This window comes from Oncorhynchus kisutch, linkage group LG10, assembly GCF_002021735.2.
Source record: "Oncorhynchus kisutch isolate 150728-3 linkage group LG10, Okis_V2, whole genome shotgun sequence".
Lineage (NCBI taxonomy): Eukaryota > Metazoa > Chordata > Actinopteri > Salmoniformes > Salmonidae > Oncorhynchus > Oncorhynchus kisutch.
Window position 1 is genome coordinate 55,582,221 of NC_034183.2, and position 18,667 is coordinate 55,600,887.

The window sequence follows — 18,667 nt, forward strand, 5'->3', positions numbered from 1 at the left end:
CTTTTTTGTATGGCCAATCTCCTGTATGACATGAACAGCCTTTAGTTCTGTGGAAGAAACATGGGATATGACACCACTTGGCCAAGGTCACTGCAAATTCCAATGCAGAATCTGGGGATATGAATAGGGAGTTGGATGGATTGTAATGAAAGGAGAATGTAAATCTTGAGTGCAGGGCCGGCCCTAGCCTTTTAGAGGCCCCTTTGACAGCGGAGAGAAACATTTTAAGTTTTAAAGTTAATTTACTGAAATTCTACATATTTTTCCATGACTTATAGCATGTTAATATGATATCTGATTGAGAGTGACTAACAAAATCAAAGGGGGGCCCCTGGAGGTAAGGGCCCCTGCACACATGCCCTTTGTGCACAGTCGGTAATTAATTTGCCCATGACTACTATACTACAAGTTTAGGTAGCTGGGTAGACTAACTTACCAATCTAAAAAATGCTAGCTGAGGAGTTATTTGGGTGACTGACATAAGCAAGAGGAAAACTGCTAACGCACGACGCATCTTGTGTATTCTACTATTCTAAAGCTGAACATTAAGTAGAGTCCTCGACTCGTTTTTTTTTAGTTGGGGGCCCCATTAAGGCCGGGGAGGTCGAGCGCCTATGTCACTTGTGCCCAGGGCCGGCTCTGCTTGAGTGTTAGTTTGAGTCTTCTGTATGTTTTCAGAAGTCTCTCTGTAGTCTAACAGTGCCCCCCTCTGGTAATGAAATCTCTTCTCCTTTCATGGGCCTTTTATCAGTTAGATTTACTCACCTCCTCCGTCCTCTCTTGCCTCCTTTGTAAAGGGAAAAAGGTCATCAAGGACAGTCAGCGAGGAGGGTGAACGTGGATGGAAATGTGCTTACTTGAAATGATACGGTCCTTCTCCACTGACTCGTCATTAGGCAAATTACGTTTACTGGGGTGGATCCCAAAATAAGTGTAAAGTGATCAAAACAAATTAAGTTAGATTTTATAGATAAAACAAACAAGTAGAATATTGTTTTTAAATATGTGCATGTTTTTCTCCTCTGACAAATCAATACGCTGATTCAAAGTGGGTGTGGGAGATTTCAAAACCCTTCCGCGGTAAGATACACATGAATATCCTTGATGAAAATTGGCTGTTGAGAAGGGGAGGACACTCTTTTGTTTGCCTCCTAACAACTTGACACACTCTTGACCAGTTATCGGTTTCCTGGTCATGGAGGAGAGAGGACAGAGGACGGTCTTTTGACCAAATGAGAAAACCCCATAGGTATTATTATAACTGTATGTATATTCATTGTCAGCAGGATATTTATTGCCAGTGTGCATTTGCTTCAGTAATAATTAAACTATCCATATCTTTATATTCTGTAGATTTCAAGGCCTGGTAACATATATTTTGCTATTATGTTAAAACAATGAATATAAAAAACTTTTAGTGTAATTACAGTGATACTACACACGTTTTCCACAATGTATTTTGTTTTCTTTTTTTGGTATGTTGTTCCTACTCTGTATTAGGCTCCTTGTATTATTTACACCAAGTAAAAAACATTTTTTGTTGCTGTTTGTCCATCTAATCTCTTTGTAGACTATGCATCTAGTTGAGGTCGTCGAGTTCTTGGTGGGTCAGTTTCTCTTATGTTGGGTCATACTCAGACACACTCAAGTTGTTTTTGATTGTTGTCCAATCACAATTAGAGAGTATTCCCCAGTCACTCCATCTTCATTTAGGCCCATCTCATTTGGGTCCAATTTTAAACCACCATTGGTGACCCAAAATGGGTCAGTGGGTCTGGATTTTGGGTTAATTCGTTTCATGGAGACTTTAAGCCTCTTCCGAGTTGGCAACATGGAACTTAAAATATGTATCATTGATTTTTCGAATGAAAATGCCCCATATGCAAATGACTCATATGCAAATGAGCAAAAAAGGACTCAGCCGAATCCTTTGTATTCATAGCCTAATTGAGTTGCTCATAAAGGCTTCAACACTAATGTCTGCTCATTAGTGCGTTAATGTAGGCCTATAGCCTATTTTGTCCATGAAAATTATAATGATATTAAAACCACACAGACTTCAACAATAGTGTAAATATTGTTTATATATATATATATATATATATTTCTATACCAATGATTACCTCTCTGAAATAGACTATTCAGGACATAATGCAAATGAATATTTGATAACCGGACAGACACTAAAAAGGACCTATTCATTGCCAACACTGTGATTATTAAAAAGTGCAATTATGTCACGGTGTAAAATTATAATTAACAGCGTTAATTAGGCTACTGAACCAAAGCCTCGCCCCCTTGCGTCACGCCAATATACTTTTTCATTAGCTATGCAATGGTAGCGAATCAGTCGCGACATTCAGCTGATGATTGAACACTGAACTGGCTTTTCTTTCTTGGTAATCGGTATCTTGCTTTCTACTACCTGTACATCACCTGAAATAAGACATAACACCACTGGTTGCATACTTCTCTTTTGTATAGATATTTTTTTCGGTAGTCATTTATTTGACAGGACGCGCTCCGGGAAGGATGGCTGCCATCAAGGCGCTTCAACAGTGGTGCAAACTTCAGTGCGATGGGTACCGAGATGTGGCTGTCATCAACATGACAACTTCTTTTAGGGACGGGTTGGCGTTCTGTGCGCTTATCCATAAGTACAGACCGGACCTAATGTAAGCATTAATATGACTTTAAAATATAGATTTGGCTGAAGAATTGATGTTCAACGTAATGGTTAATCAGGTGCAACAGATCATTAGCAGCTGCAAACAATCAATACTTCCAAACACTTCGATGGGCATTCCATGCTAAAGCTACAGTTAAAATCGTATAATATTTATGAATAACCGACCTCGGCGTTTTCTAAACTCGGTGTTACTTGCCATAACACTACACAGCTGATTTCAAATGATCAAAGCTTGATTAGTTGACTTGAATCAGCTGATTTAATGTTAGGGCAAAAAACAAAACGTCTAACGTTACCGAGTTTGGGAAACCTTAGCCTACTGTCGCCGTACCTTTTTATCATAACTAAACAACATGTTCATGTTTTTGTCATTGTCTTCTACTTTGCAAACACATTTTGTAGTTTAGACTATAGCTTCAAATCATGATTTAGAAAAGTAATGTTCTCATGTAACGTTTGGCCGAATGTAATCCCTTGAACACTACATACAATAGAAACGAAGCGCTATTTGTTTTCATCTATTTATTTTGAAGGAAAGTGTTCCCAGTGGCTTCCTGTCTAACAATGGTGTCGGGAATCCCCCCTCTAGCCAGAGGCTTGACAACATTTTGGTTGAATAAAAAATGTAACCTATATTTATCTAAGCATATTCATCAATTAGGCTAGATTAGCATAGGCAAATATCCAAATTCATAAGTGAATTTTGAACTACGAGTAAGGTATGTTTTTACCATAGTTTAACATAGTCATGTAGGTATTCATGTGATTTTTTATTTTTAATCAATACATTGCATAATGTCACATGAATGGAAATGAAATGTGCCCTAGTCAAACTTTTTAGAGTTTCCAGGTTAAGTCAAACATCATTCTTGATTAACAAGAGAACACATTTGATTTTATGTACTAAATGTCTGAAATGGAAAGAAACCTCACAGCATAACCATTCCCACAAGATTTCTTGCTGTACTTGTGGACTAGAATATTATCTTTGATATATCCCAGAAACCTGGTTATTTTCCTGGAACAGGGCAGTTAGGCACCCAAATTCACATGGGAATAACCTTTGATCAACCTCCACAATGTGAATTATTCATTTCCCTGTGTTCTATATACAGAGACTACGACTCCCTGAATAAAGAGGATGTTTTTGACAACAACAACTTGGTAAGATGTACTGTTTATTTATGCATGTAACATCAGCACAGTTAAAGGTTGTATGTTGACATGACCATACTGAACTGTTTGACCATCTTATCAGGAAGTCAGTTGGTTTGTGTTTGAGGTGATTGCATTGTTACAAATGCATCAAGTCCTTTGTAACATTCAGGCCTATTTTTATTAGTGACGTCTCCAAAGGACTGGAATTGTGCACAAGTCAATTCATGGTTATTTTGATATATATCTCAGTGTTTATTGAACTGGGGCAAACACATTTTGCTCTGAAGGGTGATGTTGAATGCAACTCATGAAAAGAATGTGATGGCTCACCATAAATGTGACCTATTGCTTGTAGCATGCATAGTATGTAAACGCTGTGGCCAAATGCTGAATGTCTTTCCCAGTTGATAACTGAACAACATGGATTCCTAGGATTTCATGTCCCAGGCAAGGTTATTCATATACCAACTGTAGTTTGGGAAACCATCTCTCCTTGGGGTGCTATACAAGGTCTGTCCCATGTTGCTGTTTTAATGTGAGGAGAATGTCATCTGCGAGTTGTATGGAACGTGTCAAGTCAGTGAGTGTTATACTGCCTAACAATTCACTTGGTAGTGACTTTGGCTAGTTGCACTCATTTCTATTGATACTTCGACAGATGCCGGCTTAACTATTAACATCAGATACTATGTTTTGACTTGGTTGAATTTAACTCTTTGGAATTATTTGACCAGATGTTTTGTCCCCCCCACCCCCTCTATTTCCTTCATAGCAGGAAGTGTGTTAGGACTGTTAGGATAAGAATGAGTCAAACAGCAGCGCAGCTGGGACTTGTCCATAATTTAGTTGTTCTCTCTGCTGGTTTCCTCTGATTTTGAGGATTATAGACCTCAGTGTTCTATGCTCTCCAGGATCTGTTGCAAAACACTAGCTGCTAGTCGTGCCGATCCCCCACAGCGTCTGTTAAGAACCTGAGTACTAGAAGAGTCTCCCTGGGTTATTCATTATGAATGAGGCTTACTGTTATCTGTGGGCCACTCGATCCGCACGATAAAGGTCCATTTACAAATGTTAGACAGTATGATGAGACAACACTGCTTGAGGGGTTGCATAAGAAGAACATGTTTTAAGCCACACAGAAGAGTGTAGGTTTTTTTCTCAGTTTTAATAGCGCTATTCTATTTGACCAACCAACCAACTAGGAAGGAATTCCCCCATGGTGGAGTCCAAACACCAATGTTGTGTAGCTACTACTTTTTAGTCTACTGTCAATGTATATGGGATTACCGCAGTCTTTATTTCATGACAAGGAGGTCCCAGTCCTTCATGTGTGTCAGGTTTCTCTCAGTGGTGGGTATCTGTCACTACAGACTCAAATATGCATTTGTTTTGTCCAGACTCTGTTTTGTACAGCAACAATGGGCAGTTCCGTTTCTGTTATACAGAGAATCTCACAAATGTAGAAGTTGTTTGGCCTTTCTCCTCCTCCAACACGAACGGATATGCCGTTCTGCAAGGCTGTACTTTAACATTTTAATGAGCACATCAGGTTGATCCCAAACAATGCCCCGTTGTCCTTCTCCCTCCTTGTTCCCAGGGCTGAGTGTGCACAGGAAATGTGCTATTCATTATTCACCCCCTGTCCAGACCTCCCCGGCATGGGGCCACAAACAGCTGCTGGCTGGACTTCACTATTTTCTATTTCTGAAGATACCATTTTGTCTGGCTTGTTTACAGTTAAACTAAGTAGCTGCTTTATATTTTAAGAAACACTCAAGAACATTGGGAAAGTGTTATTCAAATGATGTAAGATTTTTCCTTATTACTTCTGCTTTGTAAGTCTTAAAAGTTAACAGTTTGTAAACATGTACAATGTTATGTGTTCTGCTTGCTAGGGGGAACTCCAATACACCTGACCCCTCTAATTGTTGTCTCTCTGACTTTAGGGTTGGTTAATAAAACAAGTGTTTTATTTCTAACTTCAGGCTTTCCGGGTTGCAGAGGACAAGCTGGGGATCGCTGCTCTGCTGGATGCAGAGGACATGGTGGCCCTGAGGATCCCAGACCGACTGAGCGTCCTCACCTACGTCTCGCAGTACTACAACTACTTCCACGGACGCAACCCTAGTAAGACTCTGACTTGTGGCAGCTTTGTTACATTGGAGCACTAGCCTCTGTTGCACTTTAAGTGTTTTCTTTCCTGGTGCGGTGTTATTTAAGGTGATTGTGAGAAATACACACGTTGTGTTAAATTGGGTGAAAACATTGCTTCAAACCCGTTTAGTGAAATGTGCCTGTCCTTACAATCAGTAGTACATTTAAAACTTGTCAAATATTTTTCAAATTGTTTATGGTTATTGGTTTAAAAGATGGTGTATATTCAAACTATTTCAGTTTCACAAAGCATCTCTACTGAGCTATTGGTTCAGGTATTGTAGACTAGAGTATTGTGGCTCAACCCTCTGCTTTCTGATGGCCAATGTTGTTTTTTCCAGTTGGAGGGGTGGGTGCTGTGAAAAGACCAGCAGAGGGCTCCAAGGAGGAGCCGGGTGGAAAGAAGAATCTCCCGGTGGTGGCCAAAACCATTGTGTCTAAAATGGCAATAGAGAATCGCCAACCTCCCTCTCTCATGGTGAAAACCTCCCCCAAAGCAACCAGAGCTGCTGTTCAGGTACAAATGGTTCTTTAATGTCTATTTAAAGAAATATATATATATATATATATATATCTCAGATGTTTGACAGGCATACATTTAGATAAACTACTAAATGTACACAATGTATACAAAAGTATGTGGACACCTTCAAATTTCTGGATTTTATTTCAGCCACACCCATTGCTGACAGGTGTATAATTTAATGCACACAATGTAATCTCTGTAGACAAACATTGGCAGTGGAATGGCCTTACTGCAGAGCTGAGTGACTTTCAATGTGGCACTGTCATAAGATGCCACCTTTCCAACAAGTCAGTTTGTAAAATGTCTGCCCCGCTAGAGCTGCCCCAGTCAACTGTGAGTGCTGTTATTGTGAAGTGGAAACGTAAAGGAGCAACAATTGCTCAGCTGTGATGTGGTCAGTCACAGAACAGGACTGCCGAGTGTTGTAGCGTGTAAAAATCGTCTGTCCTCGGTGGCAACACTAACTACAGAGTTCCAAACTGCCTCTGGAAGCAACGTCAGCACAATAACTGTTCATAGGGTGCTTCATGAAATGGGTTTCCATGGCCGAGCAGCCACACACAAGCTTAAGATCGCAATGCCAAGCGTTGGCTAGAGTGGTGTAATGCTCATTACCATTGGACTCTGGAGCAGTGGAAATGCTTTCTCTGGAGTGACGAATCACGCTTCACCATTTGACAGTCCAACGGTTGAATCTGAGTTTGGCCAGCAACGCTAACTGCCCCAATGCGTAGTGCCAACGGTAAAGTTTGGTGGATAAATAATGGTCTGGGGTTGTTTTTCATGGTTTGGGCTAGGCCCCTTAGTTCCACTGAAGGGGAGTCTTAACGCTGGTTTGTCAAGCTCGGTGTGGAAAAACTGACTGACTGGCCTGCACAGACCCCTGACCTTAACTCCATCGAACACCTTTGGGATGAATTGGAACGCCGACTGCAAGTCAGGCCTCATCACCCAACATCAGTGCCCGAACTCACTAGTTCCTGCAGCAATGTTCTAACATGTAGTGGAAAGCCTTCCCAGAAGAGTGGAGGCTGTTTTAGCAGCAAAGGAGGGAGCAACTTCCTACTAATGTCCATGATTTTGGATTGCGTTGTTTGACGAGCAGGTGTCCATACTTTTGGTCATGTGTATCTAAACTCAGCAAAAAAAGAAACGTCCCTTTTTCAGGACCCTTGTAACGGCGTTCTTCGTTTGTCGAGAGTCGGACCGAAATGCAGCGTGGTGGTTAATCATGATCTTTAATGAGGAAATGGTGACGATACATGAAATAACTAATAAATACAAAACAACAAACGGAACGTGAAACCTATCTGGTGAAACTACACAGAGACAGGAACAATCACCCACGAAAGACAAAGCGAACTCAGGCTACCTAAATACGGTTCCCAATCAGAGGCAACGAGAAGCACCTGACTCTGATCGAGAACCGCCTCAGGCAGCCAAGCCTACACTCGACACACCCCTAATCAACCACAATCCCAATGCCTACAAAACCCCCAATACAACAACACAATAACATAAACCACTGTCACACCCTGGCCTGACCAAATATATAACGAAAACACAAAATACAATGACCAAGGCGTGACAACCCTGTCTTTCAAAGATAATTTGTAAAAATCCAAACAATTTCAGATCTTCATTGTAAAGGTTTTAAACACTGTTTCCCATGCTTGTTCAATGAACCATAAACAATTCATGAACATGCACCCGTGGAACGGTCGTTAAGACACAACAGCTTACAGACGGTAGGCAATTCATGTCACAGTTATGAAAACTTAGGACACTAAAGAGGCCTTTCTACTGACTCTGAAAAACACCAAAAGAAAGACGCCCAGGGTCCCTGCTCATATGCGTGAATGTGCCTTAGGCAACTGCAAGGAGGCATGAGGACTGCAGAGGCCTTTCTACTGACTCTGATAAACACCAAAAGAAAGATTCCCCGCTCATCTGTGTGAACATGCCTTAGGCATTCTGCAAGGAGGCATGAGGACTGCAGATGTTGCCAGGGCAATAAATTGCAATGTCCATACTGTGAAAGAATGGACAGCCCATCGTCTTTGCAGTGGCAGACCACGTGCAACAACACCTGCACAGGATCGGTACATCTGAAAATCACACCTGCGGTTCAGGTACAGGATGGCAACAACAACTGCCCGAGTTACACCAGAAATGCACAATCCCTCCATCAGTGCTCAGACTGTCCGCAGTAGGCTGAGAGAGGCTGGACTCAGGGCTTGGAGGCCTGTTGTAAGACTGGTCCTCACCAAACGGCACCGGCAACAACGTCGCCTATGGGCACAAACCCACAATCACTGGACCAGACCGGACTGGCAAAAAGTGCTCTTCACTGACGAGTCGTGGTTTTGTCTCACCAGGGGTGATGGTCAGATTCGCGTTTCTCATCGAAGGCATGAGCGTTACACCGAGGCCTGTACTCTGGAGCGGGATCGATTTGGAGGTGGCGGGTCCGTCATGGTCTGGGGCGGTGTGTCACAGCATCATCGGACTGAGCTTGTTGTCATTGCAGGCACTCTCAATGCTGTGCATTACAGGGAAGACATCCTCATCCCTCATGTGGTACCCTTCCTGCAGGCTCATCCTGACGTGACCCTCCAGCATGATAATGCCACCAGCCATACTGCTCGTTCTGTGCGTGATTTCCTGCAAGACAGGAATGTCAGTATTCTGCCATGGCCAGCGACAAGCCCTGATCTCAATAGCAAGAACTGGCAAATCTGGTGCAGTCTGAGGAGGAGATGCACAACAGTACTTAATGCAGCTGGTTGCCACACCAGATACTGACTGACTGACTTTTGATTCTGACCCCCCCCCCTCTGTTCAGGGACACATTATTCCATTTCTGTTAGTCACATGTCTGTGGAACTTGTTCAGTTTGTCTCAGTAGTTGAATCTTGTTATGTTCATACAAATATTTACACATGTTAATTTTGCTGAAAATAAATGCAGTTGACGGGGGGGGGTTAGTTTACATTACCAAAACACTTTCTTTTTTTTCTCTCTTCCACAGAAGACTGAAGTTTTGGTGGAGAGGTCCAATAAGACAGGCACTCTCAGCAGTAAATGTGTTGTGTGCAAATGCCACGTTCATCTGGTCCAACGGCACTTTATCGAGGGGAAGCTTTACCACAGGAGCTGCTTCAAGTAAATGTCCACTTTAAACATAGAAACCAGCTCCACCATTATGGTTAAAACGTGTTGACACCTTTTATGTTGCACCTTTCACTAGGTGCAGTGAATGCTCCATCGTCCTCCTGGCTGGGGCCTATAAACCAGGGAAGGAGCCAGGTATCTTCATCTGTAATGATGACCAGAACACTAAGAATGGCTGCAACGAGCCTCCCTCCTCTGGGGTTGTCATCAAAACCGGATGCCCAAGCGCCAAAGTTGAATCGAAAAGTGACACCAGCAGAGTCCAGTCTGTCTCCTGCTCCACCTCTGTGCCTTCGACCCCCATCAAGGTGGTCTTGAAGCCTGTGGAGACCACCACCCCAGCTCCCCAACCCTGGACCAGCTCGGCCCAGAGAACCCAGGCAGCACGGCAGAGGTTCTTCCAGTCATCTACCTCAACCTCCAGCAGCCAGAAGCCCCCAGCCCCCTCAGGACTGCCGAGGGTACCCCTGAGTCCTGAGGAAGAGAAGAACCGAGCCAGGGCTGTCATTACCCAGAAACTAGCTAAAGCGAACTGCAACAACAATAACACCAGATACTTTGTTATCCGACCAGCAGAAAGAAGGTGAGTAAAGGCCTATGTGTGTACCTATAGGCTTTTAGTCTTGTTCAAGTGTGCACAGCCATAGTTCATATCATTTTGTGGATGTCAGCTATTACTAAATGTACATTTCCAAACCTAATGGTGATAGTATTGCTTCCCAGGTTTGGAGATGTGCTAAGCTCAGCTGACCTCCCCAGCTGGAAGCAGGCTAAATGTGGTCCAGGCACAACAGGACAACTCTTCACCAGCCCCACCAGCAATAAGGAATTGCTTAACACCGTCAACAAAGCCAGCGCCAGACCAACAACTGTATCCTTCAGCACCAAAGGCAAGCTTTTTCAATTCCATTTCATTTTCATAACTTTTTTTATCACGATCATGTTTTTACAATAGGTCATAGGGGAAACCTTGTTCTTAATGCAAGGGTGTAGCCACGAACAGCATTTCCATACAGTTTAACAAAAGTCTGTTTTGAAGTGCATGAAAATAAGATGAGCTGCTAGTGCATTAGCAGTCTTTACTAACAGCCACTTTTTATTTAGTTATCCCATCTTGTTTAGCCATTTTTAAATGTTTTAATTTTTTTGAACATTAAATAGAATTGTAGAATTTGATAATGAGCTTGAATCATCCACTCTCCTTTCAAAATGTATGTCTCGTTGGCAGTAAGTGCAGACCGTGCAGAGGCTCCTGTTAACTGGCGATCAAAGCTCAAGCCTGTTAAAAATGGACCAGGACTGAAGTAAGCCTGGACTGCTCATCTGTTAATCAACCACTTTCTCTTTCTAATCCTGTACATCCACACAAAGGGAAGGCAGGTATTGTCACCCGGGTGAGAGATTAAATTATATATCTGATCTGGAGAGCTAACCGGTTGGGTGTCTCATGTATCCACTCCTCCAGCCTCCGGATTCATCCTGCCTCGCCCTGCTCTGTTATGGCTGATTGGCTCAAATTGCAGCCACTCTCCTCCCCCATCCTCACAAGTCCCAAGGAGTGCTATGCCTGAAATGAACCCTAGTGCAACACTAACTAGTTTCCCCAGAGTTCCCTCTGATGACCCCCTCCACTATTTTCTCACCTCCATTATTTCTAAATATTTAAGGTGAGGTTGAATGTTCTGTTTGTACTTACTGTATGTTCAATCCAAATTGGTTGATTTCAGGGGAAAGTCCAATCTTTTCCTGCTCCTTACATGCACCCTCTTTCTCCAGGACCTCTGACTCTGAGGACCATGCGATCATTGTTGAGCAACCCAAACCTGAAGCCATCTCGAAGTCTTTCGCTACTAGTATCATCGTCAACATCAGCTCTACCTCTCCTCCGATTCCCCCAGCAGCCTTCAACCCTCCTCCACCTGGCCCGGTGTCTCACAGCGCTCCGTCTCCCAAGCAGCCCCATTGCGGCTCTGGAGGCTTGGGTACCTGCTTTTTATTATCTTATCCTCTATAGTTGGCAGAGTAGTGATTAGTGTTTCATAAATGATTGAGTAAACATTTTTGATGACTTGTGATTTTTAAATTATCGCGCTTCACCTTCTAGGTACTAAAAATGGGAATTATTCTACTCCTCTGTTGTCCACTCCTCCCCTGGTTCCTGTCTGGCACAGGGTTCCAACTCTCAATAAGCCTCACCACAGCTCTGCGGTATCGGGTAAAAACAAGAACTCTGTTCAGTGATTGCATCGCAACAATGTATTTGGAGTCTATATTTTGCAGTTTATTAATCGGTTACACTTTGTTTTGTTTTTAAATTATTTTTAGGCTCAACGGATGTCAATTATTCTCCCCCTATATCTCCTAAACAGCCTCGCCAGGGTTCCACAGGTTAGACTGGGCCTTCACTTTCTATTACCAGACATTGTCTCAACCATTGTTTTTGTTATGTCTTAGCCTGTTTATTTTCAGAAGTCTTATGTGACGATGGCTCCCTGAGTGTCAGCCATTAAATATGTAATAATCCTATTCTATCTACCTCTTAGGCTCCAAAAATGGGAAGTATTTGTCACCCACAAACACCCCCCAGTCTGAAACGAGGTCCCCCTCAGTAAGTTGTCAGTTATGTCTCATACATAAATAGTGGTATGTTACTAGAGCTTATCAGAGGCAATAACTATCCTATGTGAAAATATCTAATATTCTTATGAAATTCAGGTCATAGTTAAATAATTACACAGGATTAGCAATTGGTGGTGACACAATAGGTTTTTCTTTGTTTTGTTCAATGTAAGTCCCATCACATCCCTATGGACCAGATAGTGAAGGAGCTGCGTGAGATTGGAGACAGCCTGGGTGACTTGGAGAGGAAGGGAGTGGCGATGGAGAAGAGGCTTCGCAGCTGTGAGGAAGGTACTTGCCTTGGGACTTCCCTTGACTCTGTTTCTCCTTCCTTTGTTGATCTTGACTAATAGCGATTGTTTATTTGCCAAAGCAAGTGGGAGAGAGGTCCTCTGCATACACTTTCTCCCTTTGACATTTAAGTAAGTTATTGGTTTTGGCACTAGTCTGGCTTTTGAAGGACTTAACTGTGTGCAGAATTGCTTGTCGTTTATGTTAAAGAGGACGGACCATGTTTCAACCTTAACTGGGTCTTTTTTCAGGACAGGATTTTGAAGGACACCATGGGAGAATCTCAATTGCGTACTCCTCGCCTCAACCCATTGGATGAGAAAGCCAGAAGCTCCTCCCCTCTGACCTTCTCCTCCAATGGGTTTTGAGAAGGGGAGAGGATGCAAGGAGTATGCAATTGAGATTCTCCCCCTCGATCAATGTTTATTTCCAAGTTAACTTCCAAATAGACCAGCCTTTATGATTAGATATTTATTAATGTACTTCAATTGAAATGGCCCAGTCCCTTCACTTCTCAGTTTTGAGTTGTGCTCTGATGGTGAGCATGTTATCCCTGTGTTGTGAAGTTCTATTAGTTAATGTTGCTCATCGAATGATTACAAGTTTCTAATTGCATGATTAACTGAATCAAGCAATTATTAACTCATTAACCTGGGGCACCAGGTTAGTTTTTATTGAGTTTCTATTTCCCAAATTAACTCAAAGAATATCAGAATATCGATTTTATAACAGCTGCTAATTAACCAGTTACCGCTACAATCTCGTTCTGAACGTCGTATAGTCCGTGAATCTGCAGGGACCCGGGTCTCGCCAATGAGTTCATACCACACCAATCTTAGTTGAATATTTATTTACTAAAAAGCTAAAATGATGATAAAAGATGCACCTTATAGGCTATTGATTAGAACGTAGTATAACGGGCCATCACACTATGGCGAGTGTTACCCAAAATGGGGATTTCAAAGAGAGAAAAAGAAAGTACACGAGAGAAATATACATTTGGGTTAATTTGTCAGCTATGCTTATTCTCCTTCACTCAAGCCGCCAAGCTTACCCTAGTAAAACTGACTATCCTACCGATCCTCGACTTCGGCGATGTCATCTACAAAATGGCTTCCAACACTCTACTCAGCAAACTGGATGCAGTCTATCACAGTGCCATCCGTTTTGTCACTAAAGCACCTTATACTACCCACCACTGCGACTTGTATGCTCTAGTCGGCTGGCCCTCGCTACATATTCGTCGCCAGACCCACTGGCTCCAGGTCATCTACAAGTCTATGCTAGGTAAAGCTCCGCCTTATCTCAGCTCACTGGTCACGATGGCAACACCCATCCGTAGCACGCGCTCCAGCAGGTGTATCTCACTGATCATCCCTAAAGCCAACACCTCATTTGGCCGCCTTTCGTTCCAGTACTCTGCTGCCTGTGACTGGAACTAATTGCAAAAATCGCTGAAGTTGGAGACTTTTATCTCCCTCACCAACTTCAAACATCAGCTATCTGAGCAGCTAACCGATCGCTGCAGCTGTACATAGTCTATTGGTAAATAGCCCACCCTTTTCACCTACCTCATCCCCGTACTGTTTCTATTTATTTACTTTTCTGCTCTTCTGCACACCAATATCTCTACCTGTACATGACCATCTGATCTTTTATCACTCCAGTGTTAATCTGCAAAACTGTAATTATTTGCCTACCTCCTCATGCCTTTTGCACACATTGTATATAGACCCCCCCTTCGTTTTCTACTGTGTTATTGACTTGTTAATTGTTTACTCCATGTGTAACTCTTTGTTGTATGCTCACACTGCTATGCTTTATCTTGGCCAGGTCGCAGTTGCAAATGAGAACTTGTTCTCAACTAGCCTACCTGGTTAAATAAAGGTGAAATAAAATAAATAAAAAATAAATAAAAAATATTCTAACCCTAGCCTTGCCCCAAACTGCTGCTCTTATGGGTCAGAATATAATGATGTAATTATGTGGGGAAGTTCTCTGTGGATTCTCCGTGTGGACCATTCAGGCTGCTCGATGACGCACTTCTCCGTCGCACCTTTCTGGTCGTCCTCACAATGTCTGTGTCCTTTTGGCTTAGGAGTCTGTTCCTTCACCCTTGCTCTGGAAGGGGTCTTCTGAGGACAGACAGCTCTGTAGCTCAGAGCTCACAGCGTTGGAATGAAAGTGTAGATACCATGATTCGATGGGAGATGGTGGTTCGACTTGAATTCACCCGCTTAGACACAGCTACTAATCTGTAGCTTGGGTAGAAAAATATTTCTTTGTCTTCAAACTTGAGTTGAGTTTTGGGTTCGTTGACTTTTTTTAGACCTTAGCTGCAGCTTGGGTCACGGAGTCTTCCCTATAAATTCTTTACTCACAGGTTTTATACCCTTGGGTCAGAAGTGTGCGTAACCGCCTTTAGGGCAATTCACTGGGCGTACCCAGTTAAGAGCAAGGTTTTTCTCAAATCCGATTTTAGACAACGTAACATTTCATCTTTACCAAAACATTCCCTTTGATTTGCACATTTTTCACACAATGTACAATATATAAACATCAAACGTGTACTAGGAAAACTCTTCACGTTACAATGTTTTTGTAATAACGCCATCGATTAACCGTTAATAACAAAACAAAAATTACATAAATTTTCATATTCCATCTATCGTCATGACCACCATTGTGGTTGACGGAAACCATTGTTCCAAAGTCCCTTTATTTCATGTTTAATGTTCTGAGGCTGGTTCTCCATAGTAACAGGACAAAGGAATTTTTCTGTGGCCTGAGATTTACCAGGGGCATGAGGTCATAAAACCCCCACATCTTCAGACCCCTAGATCTCTCCTCCTCCATTGGGGTTGAGATAATATGTAGGGTTGTGGTCTCCTGTAACCTGACCTGATCAGGACAGTCATGACACCTGCTAGCCCACCTAGGATTTTACACAGGAATCCAAACCCACACAGCCTGGAGGGGAGAGGTGTGACTGCCGAACAGGTTCCATTTCCCTCCTCCACGGCCCAATGAGGCGAGAGGCGGGCACAGCCCACATGGGGGCACCTTCTCCCTCTCTGATACTATCCATCCCCCTTGAGTGATAGAGAGGTGGTGGTGAATAGTTGACCAGCCCCAGAGACTGGCTGTGGCTGCAGACAGAGCAGGGGCAGTAGGGGGGCCTGATTGCTCTGCTCAAGGTCACCATCTGGGCACAGTTATATTAATATTATTATCCGGTTCACTGCTTTACTCCCTCACTCCTTACATGCTCCTGGCTGTCCTGATAGGAGGCAGGGGGAGTTAATGGGACTCTTCTCTCTGTCCCAGGCCAGTTTGTACTATTGGTTGTGGCTGGTGTGTTTGTATACACACAGCCCTTAGGCACTGACAAAGGCTCAATGTGCATGTTGGACTGGAACAATGTGATTAATTTTGTTCATAAGTCTTGCACAAATAAATGTCATTTTTTTAAATGTATTGCCAATGAACTTCCTTGACACTGGCATTTTGCAGAGGGCAAGGGGGACATTTTGATGGACCCTCTGATGGTTGACTGGTTCAACCTGATCCGAAAGAAGCAGACGTACATTAGGAGGGAGTCGGAGCTTGTGTACATGTGAGTACTTGTCAAGTTAGATGTTACCCAAATGTATATGCACTATTTTGGATTTACAATGGCTTAAACATCACTTATTGCATTTGTCAGAGCTAAGACTCAAGACCTGGAGGGGCAGCAGCCTGGGGTGGAGGGTGAGCTGCGCAGACTGTTGGAGAAACCAGGTAGGCGGCACAATGCTCACACAGCACCTCAGCTGTTCACTTTACATCCCCCTAACAGATCAGCAGCTACCGTGTTGTAGTGTTGTGCTCCTATGTCAAACACAGGTCTTCTTATCCCTGGTATCACAGATCATCTGAAGTCTACAGAGGAGCGTCGGCGAGAGAACGGGCTGATGGAGAGGTTGATGGAGATTGTGAACGGTAGAAACGCCATTGTAGAAGGACTGGATGAAGACAGGCTCAGGTAGGGAAATGGTGCAACTTTATTGTTTGTACAATTTGTGAGTTGTGACCCATTTTTTTTATTTTTTAAATGTGAGTAGCATTTCAATATCTGCAATGGTCTCAAGCAGTGACTGGAATGCCACTGAGGTCAAGCTGGATGTCTAACTTGAAAAACCTAAACATGTTCTCCATTTTTAGGGAAGACAAAGAGGATCAGCAGTTGAATGAAATGATGCAGACTCTTGGTGAGTATTTAAAGTGGTTGATTTAAAATGACCCTGTCTTTAAACCCTGGGATGTTCCTTGCTTAATGTCATTTCCTCTCTTTGTTCTGGTGGACAGGACTTAAACAATCCAAAATCAAGAGGAAGTCTTCCTTCAAAATGCTGTTCAGACAAAAAAGTAGTAAAAAGGTCACTGTGAGGGATCCAGGGACTGCGTTTTGATTGTTCTGCTCTGGGGGGGGGGGGTCTGTGTCTAAGGTCTAAGACCAACTTTTTTTGTTACATATCACATCGAGTTGGTGTTTCGTCGCGAAGGTTTGTTTAGAAATGTTTGTTTTGTTTGAGGAGACTCCAGGCTTTCACTCTTCATTTAGTGTTGTTCTTGAGATGGGTCTCATGACACTTGACTGATCATAATGTTCTGTTCCTTTTTGAGTTAGTGTACATCTAAGGGATCACAATTTAGCTCATGGTTTGCTTAACTTTGTTAGTTTTTTTCCCACACGTCTAGGTTGGGATTGTTGTGAAGAGGTGTTCAAGAGTCACTGTTAGAATGAGTCCAATGCAAAATAATGTAACTGGTATTGTTGCACCGGATAATGGTGAAGGAGAATCCATATCACTGTTAAATGGTTAGTATTAAAAGAGGAGCTTGCCTTTGAGTGATGTTTTTAGCTCCAGTATTTCCAATTTAATACCAATGTCTTTTACGCTTCCAAAAAGTATGTTATTACAAACATCGAGTAACATTTTGAGTGGAATCCATCTGTAGACCAGTGAAGTGGTAAGCAGCGTTCTACGCTACCTCAGTTGAAAGGCTGTATTTCTTCTGTCGTGCTGTAGGTGGCACCATGGTTTTACCTTACACGAACCGGGCAGGAACCTGAATCCAATTCACCACAGTACAGACAGCTAATTTTATACATGCTGCAAAAGTTCCAACTCTGCTGATGCAATAACATTGTGAAAGCTTACGTAGAACAGTAGCTCATAAACTAATGGTTGTATTGAGCTTTTAATCTTAAACCTGGTTTAATTAAACATATGTTAGTATAGAATTATCTACTGAAGCATTTTTATGCCTGGTCCATTATTGCAATGTTTTAAGTTAACATTGTTGGCTTTTGGAGTCATCTGTGAAAATGCTGTTTGATGTATGCACAGGTCCCAATGTCTCGTGACTTTTTAAAATTTGGAATAATGTTCAATGAATGTGTGCATAATGTGTATTTATATTTTTAATTGAGTTTGCTGTGCAATAAATAATTTGAGCATCCTTGGTTTTGAAAGCACTCATCTAACTTTTTAATGTCTTGTAGAATTGAACTAGGCCTTTAAAAAAAAAAAACTTTAAGCAATTCTCGGCCATGATATTTTATAGTTTCAATTAACGTGTTCCTTGATAAACTGTAGGGGATGTTTTTTCAATATGATTTGATTTCTTCACATGTGAGACTGTTCAGTTCCTAATAAAAATTCTAAACCGATCCTTGAGCTCTCTCTCATAGAAGCACAAAGTTACAGCCTGATTTTTACCGCACAGATCACGGTCCTCATCCAACATGTTTTGGTTCTGGACCAGCTAGGCCGGGACCCTACTTAAGTATCAAAGCTCAGAAGTGATCATTCGGAGCGATGTACTTTTCTGCATTTAATATGGGTTTTAGGGAAGGCATTAAGATTTGTTCACGTCAATATATTTGCAGCTACTTATAAATGACATATCCCCAATTTGAAGATGCATGAAATTGTGATCACAAACTTGGAACGGCATCTTTCTAGCTGAGAGGAACTGGGGATGGTATTGGTGCAGTACACCATGTGTGA

At 42.4% G+C, this 18,667-nt stretch overlaps 1 protein-coding gene across 4 annotated transcripts; it reads left to right on the forward strand.

Moving 5' to 3' along the window:
* The first annotated feature begins 2,304 nt into the window (after positions 1–2,304).
* LOC109893371 (MICAL-like protein 2) lies at positions 2,305–18,327 on the forward strand. Of its 4 annotated transcripts, none has more exons than XM_031834082.1 (18): positions 2,305–2,675; positions 3,805–3,853; positions 5,833–5,974; positions 6,343–6,518; positions 9,559–9,692; positions 9,778–10,284; positions 10,425–10,591; positions 10,930–11,005; positions 11,478–11,683; positions 11,806–11,916; positions 12,027–12,089; positions 12,245–12,309; positions 12,518–12,611; positions 16,125–16,227; positions 16,318–16,391; positions 16,521–16,635; positions 16,815–16,861; positions 16,959–18,327. In XM_031834082.1, exons 1-18 carry the CDS (start codon positions 2,533–2,535, stop codon positions 17,060–17,062), a joined length of 2,376 nt encoding a protein of 791 aa, XP_031689942.1. In that variant the 5' UTR covers positions 2,305–2,532; the 3' UTR covers positions 17,063–18,327. The 4 variants fall into 4 exon arrangements, with proteins under 4 accessions (XP_031689942.1, XP_031689941.1, XP_020342164.1 ...); XM_031834081.1 differs by having other exon boundaries at positions 9,778–10,279; positions 10,423–10,591; positions 12,494–12,611; XM_020486575.2 differs by having other exon boundaries at positions 2,306–2,675; positions 12,494–12,611.
* The last annotated feature ends 340 nt before the right edge of the window (positions 18,328–18,667 follow it).

What these genes read in the sequence shown, in the direction of transcription:
- LOC109893371 (XM_020486575.2), top strand. Translation starts at nt 2,533, where the DNA reads ATGGCTGCCATCAAGGCGCTTCAACAGTGGTGCAAACTTCAGTGCGAT. An exon ending in TGTATCCTTCAGCACCAAAG is followed by an intron (nt 10,592 to 10,929) that starts GCAAGCTTTTTC and finishes TCTCGTTGGCAG; the next exon opens with TAAGTGCAGACCGTGCAGAG. An exon ending in GCTTCGCAGCTGTGAGGAAG is followed by an intron (nt 12,612 to 16,124) that starts GTACTTGCCTTG and finishes GGCATTTTGCAG; the next exon opens with AGGGCAAGGGGGACATTTTG.